The 25,951-nt window shown below is 48.0% G+C and overlaps 1 protein-coding gene across 1 annotated transcript; it reads left to right on the plus strand.

Annotated features, from left to right (window-relative positions):
* Positions 1 to 24,222, plus strand: RHBDL1 (rhomboid like 1; the record flags this gene model as incomplete). The annotated part of the gene is made up of 8 exons (XM_083373028.1): positions 1 to 39; positions 8,715 to 8,873; positions 11,563 to 11,787; positions 13,201 to 13,349; positions 19,135 to 19,247; positions 21,900 to 22,000; positions 22,413 to 22,473; positions 23,908 to 24,222. 8 exons carry the CDS (start codon positions 1 to 3, stop codon positions 24,177 to 24,179), a joined length of 1,119 nt encoding a protein of 372 aa, XP_083229154.1. The 3' UTR covers positions 24,180 to 24,222.
* Between the last annotated feature and the right edge of the window lie 1,729 nt (positions 24,223 to 25,951).

The following is a 25,951-nucleotide window of genomic DNA, read 5'->3' on the forward strand; positions in this document are numbered from 1 at the left end:
ATGGAGAGGAGCTCGCTGCGGCAGCTCATCCAGGAGCAGGTGAGCCCGCGCAAGGGAACCGGTGCAAGGAGGCGGCCGGCCCGGCTTGCGTCGCAATCGGGGCTGGGGGGGGGGGGCTCGGGCTGAGTCGGGGGCGGGCTGCCAGGGGAGGGTCTCCAGCCGAGCCAAAGGCGTGCCGTGGCCGACCCTCAACGGGAACTGGGGCGGGCGGGGGGGGTCCGGCTTCCCTGCCCGGCTGCGCGGATCCATCGTGGATGGATCCGCGCAGCCGGGCAAGGAAGCCGGACACCCCCCCCCCCTTTTCCTTCCTCCCTCCCTCTCTCCGGGTCTGCCCTGGGCGCGCCTTGAGCTCGGGTGGAGCGTGGCGCAAGTCGGGCGCGAGTTGGGCGGCTGGATCGGGCGCAGGGCGTTTGCCCTGCATGGATAGGGAGGGGAGGGGGCATGCATGAGCTTGTATTTGCTCCAATGGCGGGCCGGGGAGGGGGGTCCGGGAGAGTTCCTCCGAGCCTGGGGGAGCCGGTGCGAAGGGAGAGGCGCCGGCTGCTACTCGCTGCCCTCCGGGGTCGTGCCTGGAGCCGGTGGCTACGCGCGGGGCAACGTGCAGCACGCCGCGTCCATCACCTGCCGTGCTCGGCCTGAATCCCAAAATATCCCAAGGTTCGGGGTGGGGGGTGGGGGGGTGTTGGGGGAAAACCAGGTTTGGGGGCGAGGGGTTGACACCAAAGGCCTCCAAGGGTGGTCTTCGGGGTCCCCAGAAGTGCATTTACTAAGAGCCCCCCCTCCTTGGCAGAATCAGACCAGCGGCTTGGGATGCCTTCACCCCCACACTGAGAACCATCTCTGTGCCAGAGAAGAGCTGTTTCTTCTGGTTTGGGCACCGACCGAGAGGGCGAATTTGTCCCATCCTGGGATTGTCAGCCTGGGAAGGGAGGGGGGGTTGAATGAACCTGGCCCCCTCCCGCCCCCCCTCTCTTGAAACTAGCCTTTGATGGAAAAAATCTGGTTTTTTTTCAGAATTTCAGGGATAGCCCAGGTAGAGTGTGCCATGCTCTCTGGTCCATTTTTATTTCATCCAGGCTCCTTTGGGCCAACCTTGGACCGCCCTAATAACTAGGAATAATAATAATAATACCAGCCTACTCTGCAGGACTCTGGTACAGATTTTAGTTATTTGTCTATTTATTAAATTGATCTAGCCGTTCATCTGGCGAATGTGACTCTGGCCCGCACAGAATAAAACGAAGCGAGGAAAAACAGATCTTAAAAAGCCATTAAAAACAAATATGAACCAAACCATCAGAGGGTGTTTTGAAGACTCACACATCATGAAACCCTCTTGGGCGACCCTTTTTCAGGGGATCCTGAGGTCTGCTGGAAAAACTACCCTTGGAGAGATTTCCAAAAGGTCAACAAGGGTTCCTGCCAAAGTACTAGGAATCCTTGAAGCTCTTACTTAGCAACCGAAATCTTGGACTGAGGTTCAGATGAAATTGCAGCTTTTGAGTCTGCTGGCTGAATCCACACGCAACACATTCGTCCAGTGTTTCTCAACCATGGCAACTTTTAAGATGTGGCTGGAGCATTCTGGAAGTTGAAGTCCGCACATCTTAAAACCCCCAAAGGTGCTTTTTTTGAAAAGGCAAACTGGACTTTTGTTTTTCCTTGAAGACGTTTCGCTTCTCATCCAAGAAACGTCTGAAGTAACTTCTTGGATGAGAAGCGAAACGTCTTCAAGGAAAAACAAAAGTCCAGTTTGCCTTTTCAAAAAACACCTTTTGGGACAACCGTGTCCTGGATGATTGAGAATCTCCGTAGAACATCTCGTAAAAGTTGCCACGGCTCAGAAACACTGCATTAATCTAACCAAAATGGGAGAGGAGTGGGTTGTAGCTCAGCCTGCTCCTTGTCCTGGCTTATTGTACTGTATGAACTGGGAAGTCATGGATATTTTCTAACTTTGAGCTGTGTGAATGTAGCGCTTGTGTTCTGTTTATCAGGGTTTAGGGATTGTGTGAACCCAGCCATGAGGTGCTAATAGCAAAAAAGCACTATTTGTGGCTCTAGACACTAATAGTGTCTGCGAGGAGTAGACAAGTTCAACAGGCATAAGCCCAAAACCTGGAAGAAGTTTGAGAGATGAAATTTCAACTCTCCATTGGTTTTTGCTGCAATCCTGTTAAGGTTTACTCAGCAGCGAACTTCTCCGCTGGATAGTTCAATAAAGTGAGTAAATCTGTGTGCCTTTCCTCAGAAATGAATCCCTCCAGACCCAATTAAGCTTACTCTCCTGTAAGCGTACTCCACAGACTGGACATGTAGCTTTTAGGAAGCTCATAGGGTGCCAGTCTCCCCATTCCCTTCTGTGACATGGAGAGAGGAGTAACATTTCCTTGATGTAAGACAGCCTTGTTGAGTTCAAAATTCAGCTTGCCTGCTTGTTTTTCTGGAGATTCCCACTTACTTGTAAATTAGCTCAGCTTCCGGAAACATAGCATACCTCTGTGAGCCTATAATGCAGCTTGGCTCTCTTGCTAGAGACACCTGCCATGAATTGGATTCTTTGGTGTTGCCTGCTGCATGCTACTTTTGTGACGGTAGACTTTGATTTGCACTGTAGGAAAAGACTGGCATGGGCATTCTTCTCAAAATAATGCAACCGTACCTTGGCAGTTTTATTGTACACTCAAGAACAGAGCGTGTGCACCGCATCAGGTTTTTTGCACATGTCAGAGCAGGGTGTTCAACAAATGCCTGCTTCGTGTTGTTGCTAGGGGAGCAACAGATACTATAATTTCCGATGCATATGTGTAGACGTAAATGTAAGAAAGGAATTGGCAAGGAAGAGTTGCTGGTTCCCTGGCTAGGAAGACCTGCATGGTCAACATGGATCCTTGTGCTCCCACGAGAATAGTCAAGGATCTGTTGGTACTGAGATATAGAAGGAAACATCCTCACATTTAAACTCTGGAGCACAAACCTGGTCCAAAAGTTGTAACATCTGGATTTTGCAGTGGACAGATATCCTGTGTATATGATTCCCTTTTAATCGGCAGGAGATTTGTTGGTGTTAATTTTTTGCTGGGTGAGCCGCTTTCTGAATAAGAATCAAAGTTTTATTTTAGGAGCCTGTTTGGCGTAGTGGTTGAAGGTGCTGGCCTTGAAACCAGGAGACAGTGAGTTCTAGTGCCACCTTAGGCATGAAAGCTGGCTGGGTGACTTTGGGCCAATCAACAGGAGATGGTGAGTTCTAGTGCTGCCTTAGGCATGAAAGCCAGCTGCGTGATTTGGGGCCAATCTCTCTCTCTCTTTCAGCTGAACCCACCTCACTGGGTTGTTGTTGGGGGGAAAATAAGAGGAGGAAGAAATATTACTTATTTTCACTACCTTGAGTTACTAATAAAGTAATAAAGGTTGGATCAAAATCTAATGGATAGATAACTTCCAGCGTAGCTTGAGATTTGCAGCTGGGCAGGTGAGAGAAATGCATTTGATCATAAATGCATCTGTAATGCTTTGACGCGTGCAAGACCACACTTTCCAAAAGAGGTGGGTTTTTTTCCCTGTGTGTTCTCTGTGTTTATTGGACTGTTTGAGAAAGGAAGATCAGGTTGTCTGAAAGAGGACAGAACAGGTATTCTCTTTCTCTCCAATTCTGGCTCCATCTGTCACTCAGCTTGGCCGTGCAACCTGCAGCCTTTTAAACAATTTTTTTCCACCAAGCAGAATAACAGAGTTGGAAGGGACCTTGGAGGTCATCTAGTCCAACCCGCTGCTCAAGGAGGAGACCTTATACCATTTCAGACAAATGGCTGTCCAGGCTCTTCTTCAGAACCACCAGTGATGGAGCACCCAAAGCCTCTGATTTATTGTTCCCACTGTCAGGGAATTTTTCCTTATTTTTAGGCTGGATCTCTCCCAAGCAATGCAGCCATGGTAGAAAACCCAGTTCTCCCATTATTTCCCCTGTCATGTGCTGAGCATCTGTGCTGATAAATGGGCTGCCTTTTCCTATCACCCCCGTGTCTGGTCCTTGATGCGTTTGAGGCTGCGCTGGTGCTGGGGAAGAACTCACAAAAGAATCTGCTTCTGTAAATGGGCAACCTAATTAATCTAGAGGAAAACTTTGCTTCTCTCCCAACGACTTGCTCAGGGAGAGTGGAAGAGCAGCTGTGCCGAATAGTGAAGCTTTAATTGTAATCCTTCTGGGATTTACCAAGAGAGGGTTGCACCCACGTCTGCCCACATCTAAGTTTTGGGTTTTCACTTCTCTGCTGAATCAGGATCTATGACGTCTGGCGCTCCCAAATTTTTCATGTTTTATACTGTCATGCAGGTAGTCCTCAGCTTTGGATCACGATCAAGCCCAACATTTGTGTTGCTCAGCAAGGCAGTTATTAAGTGAGTTTTGCCCCATTTTGCAACCTTTCCTGCCTCAGCTGTTAAGGCAACCACCGCAGTTGTTAAATTAGTAACTGGGTTGTGAAGTGAATCTGGCTTCCCCATTGCTTGTTAGAAGGTCGCAAAAAGGGATCACACAAATTGTGGGACAATGCAACTGTCATAAAGGAATCAGTTGCCAGCTGTCTGAATTTTGACCACGTGACTGTGGGGATACTGGTCGTAAGTGTGAAAAATGGTCATAAGTTGCTTTTTTCAGTGACATAACTTAGAGCGGTCACTAAATGAGCTGTATATTTCCTCTGTTCCCACCAACCCAGGGATGAGCAACTGCAGCAACTTTACCACCTGTGGACTTCAACTCCCAGAATTCTGCTGGCTCAGGATTTCTGGGAGTTGAAGTCCCCAGGAGGTAAAGTTGCCATAGTTGCCGATTCCTGCTCTGCCCATACTTACTCCCTTAAAACTCTGTTCCTCAACCTTGGCAACTTGAAGATGTGTGGACTTCAACTCCCAGAATTCCCCAGCCATCTTAGAATCCACAAGGATTGAGGGGAGAGATAAACTGCACGCATAAATTAATACCAGCCCTTCAATGTTTCTCAACCTTGACAACTTTAAAATATCTGGACTTCAACTCCCAGAATTCATGGTGGCTGGGGCATAACGGGAGTTGAAGTCTAGAGATGTTTAAATTGCAAAAGGTTGAGAAACCAGCCGGAAAACATGAATTTTGGTCTAACCGTACCTTGCTTTATTGCAGTTTATTGTGCTTAGTTATTTTTACAAGACCCTCCACCAGCAAAAACAATTACAACTCCTTGACGCCTCCAAGGAGGTTTAGCACTTTTTAGCAATAAAGTATTTTTTTTACTTAAGACCTGTACATTAAAAAACAACAACAACAACCAAATGCTATTGCATGCTTTAACAGACTAGAGTATAGCATAAACAACATTTTTATATGAAGTGCAAAATCAAAACATTCGTCTGACCCCCTTGATTGCAATATTCACTTTATCGAATTGGTTGGTTCAGAACCAAACCAGCAAGATCTCGGATATAAGCCTGTATTTTTGTTCTTGTCCCAATTGGAGGATTAATGTTAGATTAGATGAGCTTGGTCCAGCTTTTATGTTCTTAAATGCTAGGGTGATACGATTGAAGAAGGCATGCTGCCAATAAGATAATAAGAAAACATGTGGAGGAGTGTTTTTTCGGGAGGGGTTGGAATTTTAAAAAAATAGAGGGTTTACAATGCTGTCTTTAGTCGGGGCATAAAAAAAAGATGTCGAGACTCTAGAAAGAGTACAGAGAAAAGCAGCAAAGATGATTGGGGGACTGGAGGCTAAAACATATAGGGAACGGTTGCAGGAATTGGGTATGTGTAATTTAATGAAGAGAAGGGTGAGGAGTGACATGATAGCAGTGTTCCAATATCTCAGGGGCTGCCCCAAAGAAGAGGGAGTCAAGCTATTCTCCAAAGCACCTGAAGGCAGGACAAGAAGCAACGGATGGAAACTAACCAAAGAGAGAAGCAACCTGGAACTAAGGAGAAATTTCCTGACAGTGAGAACAATTAACCAGTGGAACAACTTGCCTCCAGAAGTTATGGGTGCTCCATCACTGGAGGTCTTTAAGAAGAGACTGGGCAACCCTTTGTCTGAAATGGTGTAGGGTTTCCTGCCTGAGCAGGGGGTTTGACTAGAAGACCTCCAAGGTCCCTTCCAACTCTGTTATTCTATTAAATTCCCCGTAAGCCACCATTCCTGAGAAGTAGACAGTGCTTCTTCCTGATATGCAATTCGCAGAAAGTGTGTGGGTGGGGGGAGGGGGGTATGTAGTTATTGATCGATGGATTGATTTGACTTGCTTGCTGCCCATTTCACCTAGAGGTGACTCTGGGCAGCTTCGAAACATTAAAATGCACTAAAACATTGAAGCCATAAATAATCTTCATCAAAGTAATAATTTACAGCAAAAAGATAACAACAATAATAATGAAGTTGGGAGGGACCTTGGAGGTCATCCAGTCCAACCCCCTGCTCAGGCAGAAAACCCTGTACCATTTCAGACAAATGGATGGGGAGGAAGGGAGCAGGACATGAAAGGCGGGAGGAGATGGGATCTTGTCTTAATCCAATAGCCACCTCCAGCATGATGCGCCCCCACTGAGCCTTGGTGGCACAGTGGTGAGAATGCTGCAGGCTAACTCTGCCCACTGCCAGCAGTTCAATCCTGACCGGCTCAAGGTTGACTCTGCCTTCCACCCTTCCGAGATCAGTAAAATGAGGACCCAGATTGTTGGGGGCAAGAGGCTGACTCTGTAAACTGCTGAGAGAGGGCTGAATATAAGTATATAAGTCTAAGTGCTGTTGCTATTGGGACTCCAGGCCAAGTCACAGAGACAGGTCTTCAGGCCCTTATGGAAGGACAGAAAAGTCGGTACGGAACTCACCTGGTTTTGGGGTGTGTGTGTGAGAGAGATGTTCCAAAGAGTGGGAGCCACAGCAGAAAAGGCCCTTCTCCTGGACCCCACTAGCCGAAATTCTTTGACTGACAAAGTCTGTAGCACGTCGCCTCTGTTGGCACAGGTGAGGCAGGCCGATTTCATTGGGTGAGGCGGTCCTTCAAATAACCTGGACATGCAGAGCTTTAAAGGTGATAACTTAACACCTTGCATTGTACTCCCGAAGCAGCTTGGTGTAACCTGGCCCACCCTAAGGGCCTCGCCAAAAGCTGGAAATCTCCCCAAGGTTTCCAACTTGCAGAAAGCCTGCTGAAAGATTTCACATCCCCCAGCTCCCACCCCTACCCCACCGTCTGCAGATTCACCTCCTAGGAAAAAAATTACCCTCTGCACGAGTGGGTGGCTGTAGGTACATTGCTGAAGACGTCTGACCCCTCGTAACCATCCGAGTGTTGAGGTTTGCTCAGGAGTGAACTCCAGGATCTGGTGGGCGAGACGAAGTGATAAGTTGCCTGCAGCTGGAGATGACTTTCGTTCTGCATGCTTCTCTTTCTCGCCAGCCTTCCAAAGCCTCCTTTGCCCTCCCTGTTCCAAACATCGTGAAGTTTTCTTCCCTGGAGATAATAAGAGTGTGTGTGTGTGTGTACTAGTTCTGCCACATCTAGAAATCCTTGGTGATTGGGTGCCATCAGCTAGGTGTCTCAATCCTTTTAGGGCATTGCAGCCTTGGCAACACACACACACACACACAAACACACACACACACACACACACACACACACACACAGAGAGACAGAGCAGAGGCTGCATGTTTATTAAGGCAAAAGTGCTGGTCTTCATCAAACATTCATCAAAGCCCCCTCGCTTCCTATTTCACAGCCTCCCCGTGGTCCAGCTGCTCCCTGTCTTACCAAGAATGGTCTAAAAATAAAAATGGGTTTCTTCAACCTTTAGCATTGCTTGAAATCTCTATTTAGCAGAGAGAGTTTTGGGGGCCTACTGAGCCCCAAGGATGTTAGGAAACTTCTCAAAGGGTCAAGACTTTCCAGTGGAGAAAGGAAATTCTTGTGACATGTTAAGATATTTTTGGTACCTGCACAGGAAAGGAAAGCGCGGTTGAGAACAAATAAGGTCACCTGGCTTGGGCAGGGGGGATGGACTAGAAGACCTCCAAGGTCCCTTCCAGCCCTGAGATTCTATGCTGTCCTGTCTTGAGTTGCATTCAATTGACAGTTAACTTCTGTAACTCATCCAGGCTGGTCCCTTAGAGGTAGCCCTTAATTTACAAACACAACTGGGGACAGAATTTCCATTGCTAAGCAAGGCGGTTGTTAAATGAGTCGCATCCGGTTTTACAGACTTTTTTTGTCAGGGTCGTTAAGCAAATCACTGCAGTTGTTAAATGAAACATGCGGTTGTCAAAAGCCAGCTGGGAAGGTTGGAGGCAGCGACCACATGACCCTTGGGATGCTGCAACCAGCCATAAATACGTGCCAGTTGCAAAGCACCCAGGTTTTGAATACATGATCGTGGAGATGCTCGGACGTTCATAAGTGTGCGGACCGGTTGGAAATCCCTTTTTCCAGTGCTTGTGTAACTCTGAAGGGTCACTGAGTGAATGGTTGTAAGTCAAGGACTACCTTGTGGTTGCAAATGTATCTCACACCTGATTTATTAAAAACCCTGCTCGGTCCTCAACTTTGCTTAGGAGCTTGGCTTTTCAGCTCGCATTTGTGCAGAACAAGTGGCGCAACTTCTGAGATGGATCAGAACTCGCGGTTGAAACGAATCCTTTGCAGCGAAGGGCAGGATGGCCACCAGAGCTGATTCTCCTCTCCTTTGACAGCTTGATCCCAAAAACACCGGTTTCGTCGGGGTGGAGACCTTCGCCAGCCTGGTACACAGCCATGAGCTGCCTCTGGATCCTGCCAAACTGGAAATGCTGGTGGCCTTGGCACAGAGCAACGATGAGGGTCAGATCTGTTATCAGGAGCTGGTAGATCTGGTCAGTGGCGTGAGTACCGGCAGCTGTAAGGGGGGGGGCTGGATCGGTCTCTGAACAATGGAGGGGCTGTATTTTTCATTTCTGCACACTTCAGAGCATCCTTTCTCAACTTCAGCATCTTTGAAATCTGTGAACTTCCAATTCTCAGCGTTCTCCCCATTTCTTAAAGCTGCAGAGGTTGAAAAATGCTGCTTTAGGTTGTTGGTTTTCTTGCAGACATTTCATTGCCTAACTAGGGATCATCAGGGCTAGAAGACGGCTAAACCCCTTTCTAGCACTGATGATGTTGCCTGGTTGGGTAATGAAATGTCTGCGAGATCAGTCAAAGTTGGCTAGGAGTGTCTACTGTACTTGTGGTGACCGTTCTGGAGATGTAGCGTCCACTTTTCTACACTCGGTCAAGAACAGGTAGTTCAGGACCTGGAAGAGCTCCCACAACCCATGAGCCTCCCTCCTATGCGGCCAACTCGCCACAACCAATTCACGACCAAATCACTCACCGCAGGACAAATCACTGCAGGAGAAGAGTTACACTAATATCAAAGAAATAGCGGAATAGAATCATTGAAGAAAGGATGCAAAAGGAGGGACAGAACAAAATGTGAAGGACAAAAATTAAAATATTTTTTTATTTATTTTAAGTAATTAAGTAGAATTGTTAAATTGTTCTGCAGCGAATTGTCCCATGATGAGTTGGTGGTGGTGAGTTGTCCTGCAGCGAGCAGGTGGTGGTGAGTTGGCTATGGCAAGTTGGCTGTGGCGTATTGGCCACGGAGAATTGGCCGCAGCGAGTTGGCTGTGGCTAGGTGTCCCATTCCATCCAGAAAACAAGTCACCTGAAAGAAAGCTGGGACGGGTTGAAAAATGAAGAAGCAGAGTTTTCCTTTAGTCTCCTCCTGACCAGTGAAGCAAAGATGGACCATATTTATGGACAGTTGTAAAGACAGCGTGTGTAGTGGTTAAGGTATTTAAATATGGATATCCAAGTTTAGGTCACCCCTCAACTATAGAAATTCACAAAGCTTGACCCATTGCTCTGTCCACTCAACCCACATCACGTGGGGGTGGTTGTCAAAGAGACCCCCCTATGAAAGGAACACGAGTGAGAAAAAGTGGGATATAAATCTAACAAATAAGTTGAACGTTCTTTTGCCGTTGCCCGTTTGGCTAGAGAAACGGTGGTCCAAATTTCAGAGTGCGACTTCGCCCTTCACCGATATGTCTGAAGCTCATCTGAGTTCCTGTCAGATGACACTGGGCTTCATTCCTTTCAGGTCCAGCCGGCTCCACAAATCTGTTGCAGGCAACCTTAGACCTACAATCTGCTTTGATCTATGCTGGCGGCTTTTCTGCAGTTAAAAAAAGGCAGACTTGGTTTCCTACTAGTTTCTTGGGGGAAGGAATGAGCAAGGCACTGCTGATGGGACCCCACACAGGTCGGGGTAGGGTTGGGTTCCCCCCCCCTCTTTTTATAGCACTTGTGAGGGAATTGTGAGGATGGATGGTCATTTCAATGGACCTAAGACTATTAGAGGAAGCTCAAAGTATTTTTTTTTTCATCCATTTAAAAATTCTTATTGAGGGATTGGCCTAGGCCCGTGGTGGCGAACCTATGGCACGCGTGCCAAAGGTGGCACACAGAACCCACTCTGTGGGCACGCGCACCATCGCCCCAGTCCTAGGCCTTCAGCTGGGTTTTATAAAACCTTTTTGCTTTAGGCCTCTGCCTCTGTGTGCAAAAAAAAAATATGTTCAATCAATTTCAACTTCTCGCGGGGAAAAAAAAGATCTCGCAAAGTTGGAATTGATTGATTGAACTTTTTAGTCCCACCCAGTCTGCTGTTACCACTGCAGCCATGCCCACCCAATGGGCCACGCTCACTCGACACCCAATGATACATAAATGGGTTTTGGATTGCAGTTTGGGCACTCGGTCTCTAAAAGGTTCGCCATCACTGGCCTAGGCCCTCTATGAAGCCTACTAACCCTGCCTTAGGCAAACCCTGAGCAGTGGCTGGTCAGTTGCCTTAACTGGTCCTCTTGTCCAGATTCATGGATTTAGGGACATCAGTCAAGGAGATATTGTCAGGCAAATGTCTATGGAGATTCTCACTCATCCATGTCATGGTTCTCCCAAAGGTGCTTTTTCCCCAAAAAACAACAACTGGACTTTCTTAGTGTTTTCTGTGAAAACATTTCGCTTCCTATCCAAAGAAGCCACTTCTGAAGAACTGAAGAGTTTTCTTGGGCGAGAAGTGAAACAAGAAAATCCAGGTGCCTTTTTGGAAAAAGCACCTTTGTGATATTGTCAGGCGCAAACAACCAGGAGCATTTGTTGAGTTCCAAATGCAGAAGAGTTTATTATTGTGACCTGTAATACAAGAATCAACTAACAGTCAAAGCTAAATTGGCGTTAGATAAAAATGGAATTCATGGGAGGCAGAGCTTGGGGTTTTTTGTGTGTGTGTGTGTGGCAACACAATGATTCCAAACTGATGACATATTTAACCCCACCTTCCAGCTCAGCGTGCTGTTCTCCTCTACATATCCTGCCAGGAAGATATTCTTCGCTCAAAGGCAGGGTTGGGAATGGAGGGGGGATCTCGGGGTCTCTAGGAGGCAGTTCCTCATGAAGGATACAGTGGTGATTTTCCTGCTGTTGGGGGGGGGTCACTCTTTCTCCTTGCAGATCAGCAGCAAACGCTCCAGCAGTTTCAAGCGGGCCATCGCCAATGGACAGAGGGCCCTTCCTCAGGATGGTCTACTGGATGAGACTGGCCTGGGCTTCTACAAACGCTTTGTGCGCTACGTGGCCTATGAGATCCTCCCATGTGAGATGCACCGACGGTGGTACTTCTACCAGCACCGGGCCTGTCCTCCGCCAGTCTTCATGGCTGTGGTCACACTCACTCAGGTGTGCAGAGGAGATGCTTGCCAAGGGTTGGAGTGCGCCACAACACACTCGTGGGGTGGGGTGGGGGGAAGGAGTGCCTTAAAAGCAGAAGTGTCAGCTCTCCAATTTTTTGACTTGGGTACATGTTGATTTCTAGGTCAGAAGCATCTGCACAATCTGACACTTTGGTCAAGGTGATGAAAGCATCTCTGTGTCTGTGTGTGTTGGAAGGTTTAAATACAGTCAGTCGTCAACGTACAATAACACCTGGGAGCAGAATTTGCATTGCTAAGTGAAGCAGGAGAGGGGCATGATGGCTCAGTTCTTAAGACCCTGAGCTTGTCAGCTGGAGTGCTGGCAGCCCAGGTTGAAGACCAGAACGCCGTGCGATGGGGTGAGCTCCCATTCCTTGCTCCAGCTCCTGCCCACCTAGCTGTTGTGATTTAGCGTCAGCCTGTGGTACCGGCAGCTGAGTCTGGTGATTCTGAAGAGGAGGAGGAGGGGTTTGCTGAGCCTTTGGTGTCAGAGGGAGGCTCTGATGCACTGCAGGACTCTCAGCCTGGCCCCTCCTGTCATGTTCCTCATCAGACTCAGCCGTGTGAGCACAAGGCATTGGACGTAGATGATTCACAGCTGGATCTATTCAGGGATGCTAGGAGCAGGAGGCAATCCAGCAGAGCAGAACAGAGAAAAGCAATGAGGGAACTCGGTGAGAGGAGGAGAAGGCAATGAGAAGCCACGCCTTGGGACTGCTGATAAAAGGGGAAGGTGTGGGAGGTGCTGGTTGCTGAAGGCAACCGTTTGAAGATCATCTGCTAGAGTCCTGGTCTGTTATTCCTGTTTAACTCTTGTTTGAACTTTTGATTTCTTTGTAAATAAATTTGGTTGGGTTTTTTCCGGCCTGTTGACTATAAAAAAGGGTTGTCCCTGACATTCAAACAGGGCCAGTCATAGGCTGGAACAGAACACTAGCAGTCTGAAAGCATGCACATGCGAGTAGATAATTTGCTCAGAATGTAACAGCATTCCGTGCACCTCAGTGTATAGGCATGCCAGCCACCTAATCACAGAAGCGTCTTCGGACAACCATGGCTTCCTTGGCTAAGAAACAGAGATGAACACCACCCTCTAGAGTCGGATACCACTGGACAGGGGAAACAGGGCGAGGCAGTTGTTAAATGAGTCACACCCAATTCTACAATACTTTCAGCATCACTGCAATTGTCATTAAGTGAATCACTGGGTCATTAAGTGAATCTGGCTTCCCCACTGACTTTTGCTGGCTGGTCTCCTGTAGGACTTCAACTTGGCCAGAACCCAGAGATTCTGCAGATCCTAGACCTCAGCACTGCTAGCGGGGCCTTTGGTCCAATATGCTTGAAGGACATCAACTTACAGAAGACCATCACAGTAACTTTTTCTCCTTTCTTCCAGATCATAGTTTTCCTTTGCTATGGAGCACGGCTGAACAAGTGGGTGTTACAAACCTATCATCCAGAGTACATGAAAAGCCCTTTGGTCTACCATCCTGGACATCGCGCTCGGGCCTGGAGGTTTCTCACATACATGTTCATGCATGTAGGGTAAGTGTCTACAATATCTTCTCCTACTCCTTCCCTGTGTGTAGTACCGCAGGAATGGAGGAAGCTGGTTTGCTGGCCACACCTGGTCCAATGTGCTGGTCTGTTAGGGCCTTGAGAAACAGGCAACCTTGTGTTACACCAGGGGTCTTCAAACCTGGCCCTTATATGACTTGTGGACTTCAACTCCCAGAATTCCTCAGCCAGTGTACCTGGCTGAGGAATTCTGGGAGCTGGTCCACAAGTTATAAAAGGGCCAAGTTTGAAGACTCCTGGTGTAACACCTTGTGTAATTTTATCTGACTTCTGGGTGGAATTGCGTCAAAGCATCTGCAAGCTAAATGGTGACCTGCTTTACTTTGGAAGTTCCAAATGTCTGCAAGTCCAGGTCACTGATGATGTTATGTTTGGGTCATGAAACATCTGCAAGAAAACAACCAAGCTCAGAGAGCACCAAGGACCCCACAGTCCTCCTCCTCCTGCTCCTCCTCTCCACAACCCCACTCCCTTCTAGCACTGATGATGTTATCTAGCTTGGTAATGAAACATCTACAAGGAAACAACTAAGCAACCAAGCTCAGAGTCCTCCTCCTCCTCCTCCTCCTCCTCCTCCTCCTCCTCCTCGCCCACTCCCTTCTAGCACCGATGATGTTATCTAGCTTGGTAATGAAACATCTACAAGGAAACAACTAAGCAACCAAGTTCAGAGTCCTCCTCCTCCTCCTCCTCCTCCTCCTCCTCCAAGCCCACACCCTTCTAGCACTGATGATGTTACCTAGCTTGGATAATGAAACATCTGCAAGAAAACAACCAAGCCATCTTGCCACTCCTCATCCGAGTGCAAAGCAAGTGTGTTTGGAACAGGTGTGTACAAGCACTCGGATTACCTGCCCACCACCTGAGGTGGCTCCGTGTCCTGAAAAGTCAGCTTTTGCTGGTGATTGTAAGTAACAGAAGGAGACGAATCTTCTCCAAGACTTGGTGGGCCAAATCCAGCCCGATGGCGAAGCTTTTAGCTGTCCGTTAGGATGGGATTGGATTGGCAGAGCGAACTTTTTCTGTTATTTTTCCACAACCCCCTTTTCTCTTGCCTCGAGTAGGGAATTAGATGCAATCTTTTTTATATGTCAGAATGTTGGAGAAGCGGATGTAGATTTTTAGGACTTGCTGACGAGCGGCATCTGGCCACGTTGCCACCAGCTGTTGAGTATGTTTCTTTTCTATCTGTTCCGCTGTGCGATGTTTGTTTCTCTTTCTTCTCTCTCCACTGTACAAAGCTCTTTCTGTTCATTTCTCCCCCCACCCCCCCCCACCCCGGAATAAAACAGATCTGTTGCTGGAGCTGCTAAAAGCAGCTCACTGGCACAGAATTGAATCCCTGGGTTTTATTGCATTTCCGTGGGGATGGGGGGGGGGAACGGGAGAAATTTCTGAGCACGCTAGGCAGAAACCCAAAGCTGTGGGAAAACTGAAGAGCAAATACTAGGTATTTAGTAAGCGAACGGTGGAGGAGGTTCTATTTAGAATGCAGGTGGCCTTCGACTTACGGCGCCCGTTTCTGTTGCTAAGCGAAACGTTTGTGAAGTGAACTAGCCCCGTTTCACCACCTTTCTTGCCGCAGTTGTTCAAGGTTTTTTTTTAAAATACATTTTATAAGATTACAGAGTAAAATGCAGAGTACAAAGCAAAGAGTAGGACCCAGTGGGGAGGGGAAAAGGGCAGAAAGTTGAGGGGGAGAAGGGAAAAAGAAAAAGAAAAAAAAGACATGGACTTCCGCCTCCCTCTGTTGCAGTAAAACAAAGCATTAAGTCGTTAATAAAACACGCTCATTAAGAGAATCTGGCTTGCCCATTGACTTTGCTCTCAAGAAGATCACAAAAGGGGATCACGTGACCCCTGGGACCGTCATAAATACGAGTCGGTTGCCAAGCCTCTGAATTTTGATCACGTGACCAATGGGATGCTGTGACGGTCGTAAGGCTGAAAAACGGTTCTAAGTCGCTTTTTCCACCGCCGTCGTAAGTTTGAACGGTCGCTCAGTGAACCGTTGTAAGACGTGGGCCACCTGTAGTTCTTTCCCTCTGAGGCAAAAGTATAGGTAATCCTCAACGTAACAGCCATTCATTTAGCAACCACTTGGAATTATGACGGAGCGGAACGATGTGACTTACGACTAGTCCTCACACTTACGACTGTGGCAGCATTCCCATGGTGATGCGATTAAAATTGGGACACTTGGGTGCTGGCACGTCGTTATGACGGTGGCCGTACCCCGGGGTCAAGTAATCGCCATTTGCGACCACCTCAGCGGGCTTGTGACAAGCAAAGCTAATGGGGGAAGCCAAATTCGCTTAACAACCTCACGATTTAACAACTGCAGTGATTCACTTAGCAACCATAGCAAAAAAAAAGGTCACAAAATCATGTGCAACTCGCAACAAAAATTCTCATTCCCACTGAAGTCGTAAGTGGAGGACTATCTGTACCGTTGCTAGAGAAGAGCACTTTTGCAGTTCTGGAACAACTTTACTTATTAATTTTATTGGCCCCAAGTCACACACTTCTGTCTTCTTTCTAATTAAAAAAAATATATAAATCCTGACAAGTTTTAAGCATCTATTTTTATTTTTTTATTTTCTAAAGGCAGCTAGTAGGGAATGTTGAAAAGAACAGATGTAAAGTTTACAAATTGGGTAGGTGGCAGACCAGAAATATCGTGGGAAGAGGAAGTTTGGCAGACAAAAAAAAAATCTGACTGCCAGGCAAATGGCCAAACTTGATTATTTCACATAATTAGGAGAAGAATTGTGCCTTTCAACCCCCCTCTTTTTCCCCCTGTAACTATTTCCCCCCCCAATATGTATGGTGCATGAATATGTGGGGAGAGGGGGGGGAAGGATCAATAGGCACCAAAACCAGCTGCAAGGATTTTGATCCGAAGGTGCTGCTGGCAAAGGGATGCAATGGTGGATATGGGCAGATTCTTTTGCAGTGATGAGGACTAGGAACTTGGAGTGTTTTTTTTAAAGTTAAATGACTCTCAAGCTGGCCGATTTGGTATCTGTTTTTTATTTCTATGGAAGCAGAACTGGGAGGGGGGGTGAGGCAAGGCACCAGACTGCAGTTAAATAATTGCAAATGTGAGGTTTCCTGAAAGCAAAAGACAGATTAGACCTGGGGGGCAATTATTTGTCTCCCTGCTTTGTCCACCCCCCTGAAGCTTTGCACCGGCATGCCACAGGGCTGTGTGCTTAGCCCCTACCTGTACTCTTTATACACTTATGATTGTGTATCATCTGACCCATCCACTGCGATAATCAAGTTCGCAGATGATACAACTGTGGTGGGTCTTATTACAGGTGGGGATGAGACAGCATATAGGGCGGAGGTACAAAAACTATCCATATGGTGTAGTAACAACAACTTGCACCTAAACATCAGCAAGACGAAAGAGATGGTGTTAGACTTCCGGAGAAAAAAAGAGGAACCTGCCCCACTTTACATCGGGGAGGACTGGGTAGAGAGAGTTTCCTCCTTTAAATTTCTGGGAGTCTACCTCTGTGAAGATCTGACCTGGAAAGTTAACACAACTCAGGTGGCTAGAAAGGCCCAACAGAGGCTTCACTTTCTTAGGGTCTTGCGGAAGAACAGGGTAGAACAACAGCTAATGACCCTCTTTTACCGGTCTACCATAGAGAGCATCCTCTCATATGGTATTGTGGTTTGGTATGCCGGTCTGACAGCCGCGGATAGGAAAGTATTACAGAGGGTAGTGAGCACAGCACAAGACATTGTGGGCTGTCCCCTGACACCACTGGATGACCTCGCCAGGGCTCGTTGCCTTGGAAGAGTGAGGAAGATTCTCAGGGATGATTCACACCCTGGACGGTATCTCTTTACTCTCCTACCATCCGGTAGGAGATATAGGAGTATAGCCAGCCGTACCAACAGGCTGAAGAACAGCTTTTATCCGTGGGCTGTTAGGCTTTTGAATGGGATGTAATCTTATGCAGAGTTGACTTGGGAGGCCGGTGTGTGGTGTAGTTGGTTCACATAGTGTGGTGGGATGGAGGGTTTGTTGTCACTGTGTGTTGGGGGGAGAGAGCACGGGGGGGGGGGAGGCTCAGCTAATCTCAATGTACACATGTTGTACTTTGACAATAAAGGTTTATTATTATTATTATTTCATTTTTTAAAAAATCCCATTTATATCCCGCCCTTCTCCGAAGACTCAGGGCGGCTTACAATCTAAGAAGCACAAATCAATGTGCTTAGCAATAGCCTTCATTCTATGTATATGCCTGCTTATTAGGGCTTTCGCCCCCCCCCCAAGCGGCATTATTACAAAGTCAGCTTATTGCCCCCAACAATCTGGGTCCTCATTTTACCCACCTGGGAAGGATGGAAGGCTGAGTCAACCTTGAGCCTGGTGGGACTCGAACCTGCACTAATTGCAGGCAGCTGGTGTTACTTAAGGAGGCATTAGCCCACTGCTCCACCAAGGCTCTTCATTGTGGTGGTGGGGGTTGTTGGCATTTAAAGTAGAATTCAATATTTCAAGTGACCCGATGGAAGGCTTACCAGCAATCAAATCAGAAGGATATGGTATGAATCCAAAGTCAAAGTTGTTAATATTTTGAGTTTCGCCCTGGATTTAAGGCGTCGTTGACTTTAGTGTGGGGGGTGCGATGGTTCAGCAGTTAAAGACCCTGAGCTTGTCACCTGGAGAGCGGAGAGCCCAGGTTGGAGACCCAAGTGCCTTGCGACAGGGCGAGCTCCCATTCTTTTCCCAGCTCCTGCCCACCTAAGCAGTTAGAAAGCACGCAAATGTGAGTAGACCAATAGGTACCACTTTTGGCAGCTGCACTGACAAGTTCAGAGTGTGTGGGAAAATCGAGGTGAAGTTGGTTGGCTTTGAGGATTTCAAGATACATCTCAAGGTTCTGGTCCTCATGACAGGTAGCCTTTTCTCTAAAGCACAGCTTTTCAACTTTTTCACCCATTGTACCACTTTTAGGATATGGCAACATCCGAGTACCACCAGTCGCCTAGCAAGGTGTCAAAAACGTGATGGCAAAAAAAAGGAAAAAGGTGATGAAGTACAGGTAGTCCTCGACTTACAACAGTTCACTTAGTGACTGTTCGAAGTTACAATGGCACTGAAAAAAGTTCCCCCAAGCCACAGCCGAGCAGGACACCTGCCTGCCCATCCGGCAGCGCTCTTCCTCCTGTCCGAGGTTTTCATTGTTGTGAGCATTTCTGTTCAGGATTGGCAGCGGGGGTGGGGTGGGGGCGTGTTTGGTTTTCATTCCCCCGTCTGCTCGGTGGTTGCAGCAGGTTTTGGTCACTTCACATGACCCTGGGACACTGTGACCGTCATAAATATGAATCAGTTGCCAAGCATCTGAATGTAAACCACAAGACCCTGGAGATGCTGCAACGTTCCAGCTGATCGGCGCTTCTTCTGGGCTCAGCGGAAGCACCGGGATCAGCACTAAGCTCCAGCTGGATCCTGGCGCTGATCCTGGCGCTTCCGCTGAGCCCTGACAGCCCTGCAGCTCCAGCCGTCTCTCGCTCATGCTTGTGCGGTGCTGCCACCGGTTCAGCTCATTCCCCTCCCCCCGCTACCACTTTTCTAGGATGGTCGCGTACCACCTGCCAGGTGCTGATGTACCACAGGTGGTACCCGTACCACTGGTTGAAAAGCCCTGCTCTAAAGCACCGATGAGGTGGACCTTATGGAGGGTTTCGCCTATTGAATCCCTTTCCTCCCTTCTCTCTTTTCCAGGTTAGAACAGCTGGGGTTCAACGCGCTCCTGCAGCTGATGATCGGGGTGCCCCTGGAGATGGTCCACGGAGTCCTTCGCATCAGCTTCCTCTACCTCGCAGGAGTCCTGGCAGGTGAGTCGAGGACCCCAGCTCTTTTGGCAAGCACACCTGTCTCTTTCTCTTCTGGCTTAGCTACCCAGTTGGATTTAACTGGATTTATTACAAGAGGTCAGCAACACAGGCCCAATTAGTCAGAGCTCAACCATACATGCCCGGGTTCTTTTTGAAAAAACACGGATGTAGCGCTCAGGAATCACTCTCTACCTCAGTGATGGCGAACCTTTTAGAGACCAAGTGCCCAAACTGCAACCCCAAACTGCAACCCCACTTATGTATTGTTGGGTGTTGGTTGGGCGTGGCCCATTGGGTGGGTGTGGCCCATTGAGTGGGTGTGGCTGCGGTGGTAACGCCAGACTGGGTGGGCCTAAAAAGTTCAATCAATCAATTCTAACTTTGTAAAAGATTTTTTTCCCCGTGATAAGTTGAAATTGATTGATTGATTGATTGAACCTTTTTTTTTTTGCACACGGCGACGGAGGCCTAAAGCGAAAAGGTTTTATAAAACCCAGCTGAAGGCCTAGGACTGGGGCCACGGCGCGCGTGCCCACAGAGAGGGCTCTGCGTGTCACCTGTGGCACGCATGCCACAGGTTCGCCACCACGGCTCTACCTGATCCTTTAAAAAAAAAAAACCACTAAAGAACTGCTGAAGCAGCTTTCCTGAACCTGATGCCTGCAAAGGTGGGTGGGACTACAACATCCATAAGCCACGAGCACTCGGATCATGGAGAATTGGAAGGTTCCCCCAATCTCTGGAGAACTGAGTCTTTTTTTTTTTCTTTCACTAATCTTCATTTCTCCAAAATGTCCGGGGTGTTTGGATGAAAAAAAAATCTGCTTTTTATTACGCTTAATTCAAGAAAAAGGGGAAAAAAGTGTGATTTTTCACCAGGTAGGTGATGGACCAGCAGAACGCTACCTTTGAGGAAGAAAAGGAAGGTGTTTTTGTTTTTTTTTTAGCTCAGCAAGAGACAGGCTTATTTTTACGCTGAAAGCTATGGTTTAATCCTTGGCAATGTTTGACTACGAGGCCATTTCGTCCGTTTCTAGGGAAAGGAGAGGTTTGTAAGGTAGACAAGGATGTGTGCACCACCACCCCCAGAAATCGTGGGCGCTCCATCGCTGGAAGTTTTTTAAAATGAGACTGGACAATCACCTGAGTGAGATGGTATATAGGTTCTCCTGCTTGAGCAGGGGGCTGGACTAGAAGACCTCCAGGGTTCCTTCCAACTCTGTTCTATTCTAGAACATCTGCAGATAGGGAGTCAAATAACAACAGAGTTAGAAGGGACCTTGGAGGTCTTCTAGTCCAACCCGCTGTCCAAGCAGTAGACCCTAAGCCAGGGGTAGGCAACCTTGGCTCTTTTATGACTCGTGGACTTCAAATCCCAGAATTCCCAAGGCAGCCACGCTGAGGGGAAAGAGAGAAGTTTCCAAGCTGAACCATGCTGGCTCAGGAATTCTGGGAGTTGTAGTCCACAAGTCATGAAGGGGCCATAGTTCCCCCATGCGCTCAGGAACTCAGGGAGTTGAAGTCCACGAGTCATAAAAGAGCCAAGGTTGCCTACCCCTGGCCTAGGCCTAGGCCGCTTTATGACTGGTGGACTTCAACTCCCAGAATTCCTGAGCCAGCCATGCTGAGAGGAAAGGGAGAGGTTTCCAAGCTGAGCCATGCTGGCTCAGGAATTCTGGGAGTTGTAGTCCACAAGTCATGAAGGGGCCATAGTTCCCCCATGCTGGCTCAGGAATTCTGGAAGTTGAAGTCCACAAGTCATAAAAGAGCCAAGGTTGCCTTCCCCTGCACTATTCTGGACAAATGGTTGTCCAGTCTCTTATCTAATAACCTCCAGTGATGGAGCTCCCACGATAAGAGAAAAACAGTTAGAAGGGACCTTGAAGGTCTTCTAAACAAACCTTGTGCTGAAGTAGAGACTCTATACCATTTCGGACAAAAAAATTGTTCAGTCTCTTCTTAAAAAGCTCCAGTGATGGATGTCCCACAAGGTCCGTGTTAAGGTATAAATCACCTTAGTAGAGGGCGAAGGACCGTGCTTCAGAGAATGCATGATGTGCATGAAGGAAGGAAATAAAACACGACACATAATCTTACTTAATACCTTTTAATTACAAAAATATAAAAACTAAATATATATTATAAAGAGAGCTAGCTCACTACATCCTAACGTAACAGACAGTAGCAGCAAAGTGAAAAAAACAATAAGGATAAATACTGTGAGAACCTTTTCTAGACATGCGCACTAAACAGACTGAAACCATAACATAACTAGTCATATGGGATTCACTATGGTTACCAGATAAGTTATCACAACAGGTGCAGAGAGCAGGGGAAATGTACAGTTAGAAATGAACTTTCTGACGAACAAAAAAAATGTGCAGTGACAGTCCGGAAGGCCATTCCACTGTTGAATTGTTCTGATTCTCGGGAAATTTCTCCTTGCTTCTAGGTTGGTTCTCTCCTTAATTAATTTCCACCCATTACTTCTTCTCGTGCCAAACGGTGCTTTGGCGAATAAGTCGAGCCCCTCAAAGTGGGGTCTGGCTTGGGCAGCGCTCAGCCAAATTAAGAGAATAGTGGTTTTGCTTAAACAGGAGGTCGTTTCGTTCCTCCTTTTCTCTCATCTCCCCGTCCTCCATTTTCTCGCAGGTTCGCTGACCGTCTCCATCACCGATATGAGAGCACCCCTAGTTGGCGGTTCGGGGGGGGTCTACGCCCTTTGCTCGGCACATCTGGCCAATGTCGTCATGGTGAGACTTGGGGGAACTGCAGCTGTTCTTTGGAAATAGACGGTTGCTGAATTTGCAGATCCTCGCCAACGTTTTGATGGCAAGTCAGAAGAGTGGGGATAAAAATATTCCAGATGGAAGCGCCGTCCCCCCTGGGCCCTGGCCAGATCTAAAGTGGAGGAATCTGAGGTGTCTTCAAAGCCAACTTGGTTAATTTGGCACCAGCATTCCAGGGTAGTAGCCAAGTTAAATCAGGAAAAGTAGGTGAAACTCCACAGCTGTGACAGCTGAGAACGAGGCAGACTTATTTTCACAATTCCTGGAGGCTGAGTTGGGGACATGGGTGCGAGGCCGGTTTGAAGGTGCAGAGGGGAGAGGGTGGAAGGGGAAACTGAGTCACTGAGGCATTCTTTTCTTTTCTCTCCCTCCGCAGAATTGGGCTGGAATGCGTTGTCCATATAAATTGCTCCGTATGGTGCTGGCCCTGGTTTGCAGTAAGTGCGGCTGCCTCATTCATTTTTTCCCCTCTGACAGATTGATGAGTTTCACGGAGCATGACAAACCGTGGGTTAACCATCGTTTATTAAAGAAGTTACAACTGGCCGGGTTTCTACAATCCCATATCCTAATTTGCAAAGTACAAAAAGCATTCATTTGGAGACCAGGTGATTCTCCAGATAAAAGCAGTCTTTGCTTAAAGACCAAAAACAAAGATACGACGGACAGCCCCTTCCCCAGAAGTACTTATTACCTGATTTTGAAGTTCTGACAGCTGTACGCGCATGCGCACACACACACACATACACACACACGCCCAAAGTCACAGGACTGCATTGGGGCATTTGACAACCAGCTTGTATTTATGGTTGTTTATACAGCATCCCGCAATCATGCGGTCACAATTTTTGATATTTATTGCCAGTTTCTGCATTTATTTCTGGTTTCCGGCAAAAAATGGCATCGCATTCATTCATTCATTCATTCATTCATTCATTCATTCATTCATTCATTCATTCATTTATTTGCCACCCAACTCACCGAGCAGCTTAACGACCACCATGTTTGCCTAAAGACCGGCACAGAAAAGATTGTAAAATTAGCCGTGGTCACCTGGGTAACCCGCTTAACAACTGCAATCACTGCCAACTGTAATTCCAGGCTTAATGACGGTCATAAGTCAAGGACTACCTGCCCTGTTAAATGACCTCTCTTAGCATCAAGGCCATTTGCATAGTTTATACGGTTTAGCACTGCCGATTTACCCATCCTTGTGTAAATTCAACAGCAACCACAACGATAGCAACTTTCCTCTGACATCGCTTCTCGTTGCGCTGTTCCTGGACGTGCAGCTGAAGGATGCAAGCCCCGCCCTCTTTTTCCACCCATAGCATCCACCATCTGGACCTTTTTGACCCCTGGCAGCCCCATGGATACTCCCGCCTCCCCTCTTTATTCCTCTCTTTTTTTCCTTCCTTTCCTCCTTGGCTCACTAGTATGAAAGGTAACCAAGGCAGAGGTTTTGTGGCGAGAGAGGCCCTGAGGACTAGAAAGTTGACCTTCAACCCATATTCTCTGTTTCTCTCTCGTTCACTTTCTCTTTCTCTTTTCTCTCACTCTTTCTCTCTCTCTCTCTCTTTCTCTTTTTGTTTCTTTCTGTTTCTCTGTTTCTGTGTGTTTCTCTGTGTGTCTCTGTGTGTGTTTTTCTCTTTTTTTCTCTCTTTGTCTTTCTTTTGTTCTCTTTCTCTCTTTCTGTCTCTTTTTCTCTTTCTCCTTCTTGTTTCTCTCTGTGTGTTTCTGTGTGTTTCCCTTTCTCTTTTTCTCTCTCTTCTGTTTCTCTGTGTCTCTCTGTGTGTTTCTCTTTCTCTCTCTCTCTCTCTCTCTCTCTCTCTCTCTCTCTCTCTCTCTCCCCTTCTCCCTTCCACCTGCAGTGAGTTCCGAAGTGGGCCGTGCCGTCTGGCTGCGTTTCTCCCCGCCGTTGCCCTCCGCCGGCCCTCAGCCCAGTTTCATGGCCCACTTGGCAGGGGCCATTGTGGGCGTCAGCATGGGGCTGACCATCCTTCGCAGCTACGAGGAAAACCTGCAGGATCAGTGCGGCTGGTGGGTGATGCTCCTCTCCTACGCCACTTTCCTGGTTTTTGCCGTCTTCTGGAACATCTTCGCCTACGACCTGCTGGGCACGCAGATCCCGCTGCCCCCGTAACCCTCCGCCCAGCCCTGCTTCTCTTGACATCTGCTAAGCCTGGAAGTGCCCAAACTTGCAGGGCTCCAAAACCGGGTGGGGGAGAAGGGGCTGGGCTGATACCCTTAAGCGGGGCCATCCGGACCGTCCGTCGCTCACCTGGCGCGGCAGAGCGCCGATCCCATCGGATGCTGAAGGGCAAAGCCAGGCTAGAGGCCTGCGGAGGCAGGATGGCCGGGAGGCGTGGGGGGGGAGTGCCGGGGGGGAAAGGAGAGAACCAGCTTGACTTGGCGTCCTCCGTGCCCTTGACCAGGCCTGCAGAACGGGGCGCTTGTCTCCCTGAAAAGAAAGCAAAATCCTTCGTAGTGTGCACTGGGCTACTCTTTTTGAGGCATGAGGCTCTATAGGGCTTTGAGGGGGAGGAGGGAGGCTACTTGCCCCTTCATCCTGGCCATTGGAGGGAAGGAGACGTTCCTGTCCATGGCCAGGCCGAGTCCAGCCTTGGTGACCCGCTTCTCTCGCGAGGCTGTAGGAGAGACCCTCAGCCAATTCCTTGGGCTGTTCTTGTTTGCTTTGCCTTCTCCTCTCCTTCCCATTCTCCCTGTCTCCTCCTCCTCCTACTACTACTACTACTACTTCCCATTCTCCCTGTCTCTTCTCCTCCTCCTTCTTCTCCTTCCCCTTCTCCTTGTCTCCTTTCTCCTTCTCCTGTCTCTCTCCTTCTTCTTTTTTTGCTTCTACATTCCTTCTTTCCCTTCTCCTTTCCTTTCCTTTCCTTTCCTTTCCTTTCCTTTCCTTTCCTTTCCTTTCCTTTCCTTTCCTTTCCTTTCCTTTCCTTTCCTTTTCTTCCCTTTCTGATAAAACTCTCAGCTTGGCCTCTCCAGATCTCTGGGGGAGACTGAGGGGGACCCCTGTCTGCAACCCTAACCCAGAAATCTTGGCTCAACATAAGGCATCCAATATTTCCAAGTATGCTCCATAGCCTGATTTACCACAAGGATACTCCTGGTATTAGCTCATGCTCTCCACGGTTCTAACTCTAAGCTCAGTTCTCTGACGGAAGTCTCATCAGTCCAAAGGCCCTGGCTCTGGTATTTGCCCCAACCTCACAGTGCCCTTCCCCCCTCCTGCAAAACTCACCACTGAGCCCTCGCCACGGTTCGATCCCGACACGGAATAATGACGGAGCAATTGTTCCTGGGCAGGCTAGGAATTTAGCTTGCATCGACCGCTTTCAGAATCAGGGTTTAGTCTCAATCAGGGATAGCCAATTTCTAGATTTTTTTTTCCTGGGGTGGGGGTGGGGGAAAGAGAGAACTGTATAGGTAGGTGGGTGATGTTCTCCAAGGAGTTGGAAAGGAGCTTGTCTAAAGTGTTATTTATTTATGTATTTATTTCCGTACGAATTCTCCCCTTATTGACAATCTGGCTTTAAGAGAGCACAAGCACTTTGTTGGAAGGAGAAGACACCAGAGCTGAAGAGTTTGGCTTGAACCTAAAGACCAGGCCTCCTTCAAGCCCTCCCAATCATGTCGATCTCCTCCTGATCTTTGGCGCATAACAGGGTTAGGGCCACACTGTCTCCCAGTGGCCACCTTCTCCTTGACCTAAATGGCCTTCAGATCCGTAGGGAAGGCTTGTAGCAATGCTGCGGGCAGGGCCCATCCTGCAGAGACATCGGCAGCACTTCTAACTTTCTCCCTGGATGGAAACGCAACTTCAGTCGTGATAGGCAGAGTTTGTCCGTGCTGGGCCGCTGCTAATAACATCTCCAAGCCAGCAAGTTAAACTCG

The sequence above is a fragment of the Vipera ursinii genome (genome assembly GCF_947247035.1).
Source record: "Vipera ursinii genome assembly, chromosome: 13".
NCBI lineage: Eukaryota > Metazoa > Chordata > Lepidosauria > Squamata > Viperidae > Vipera > Vipera ursinii.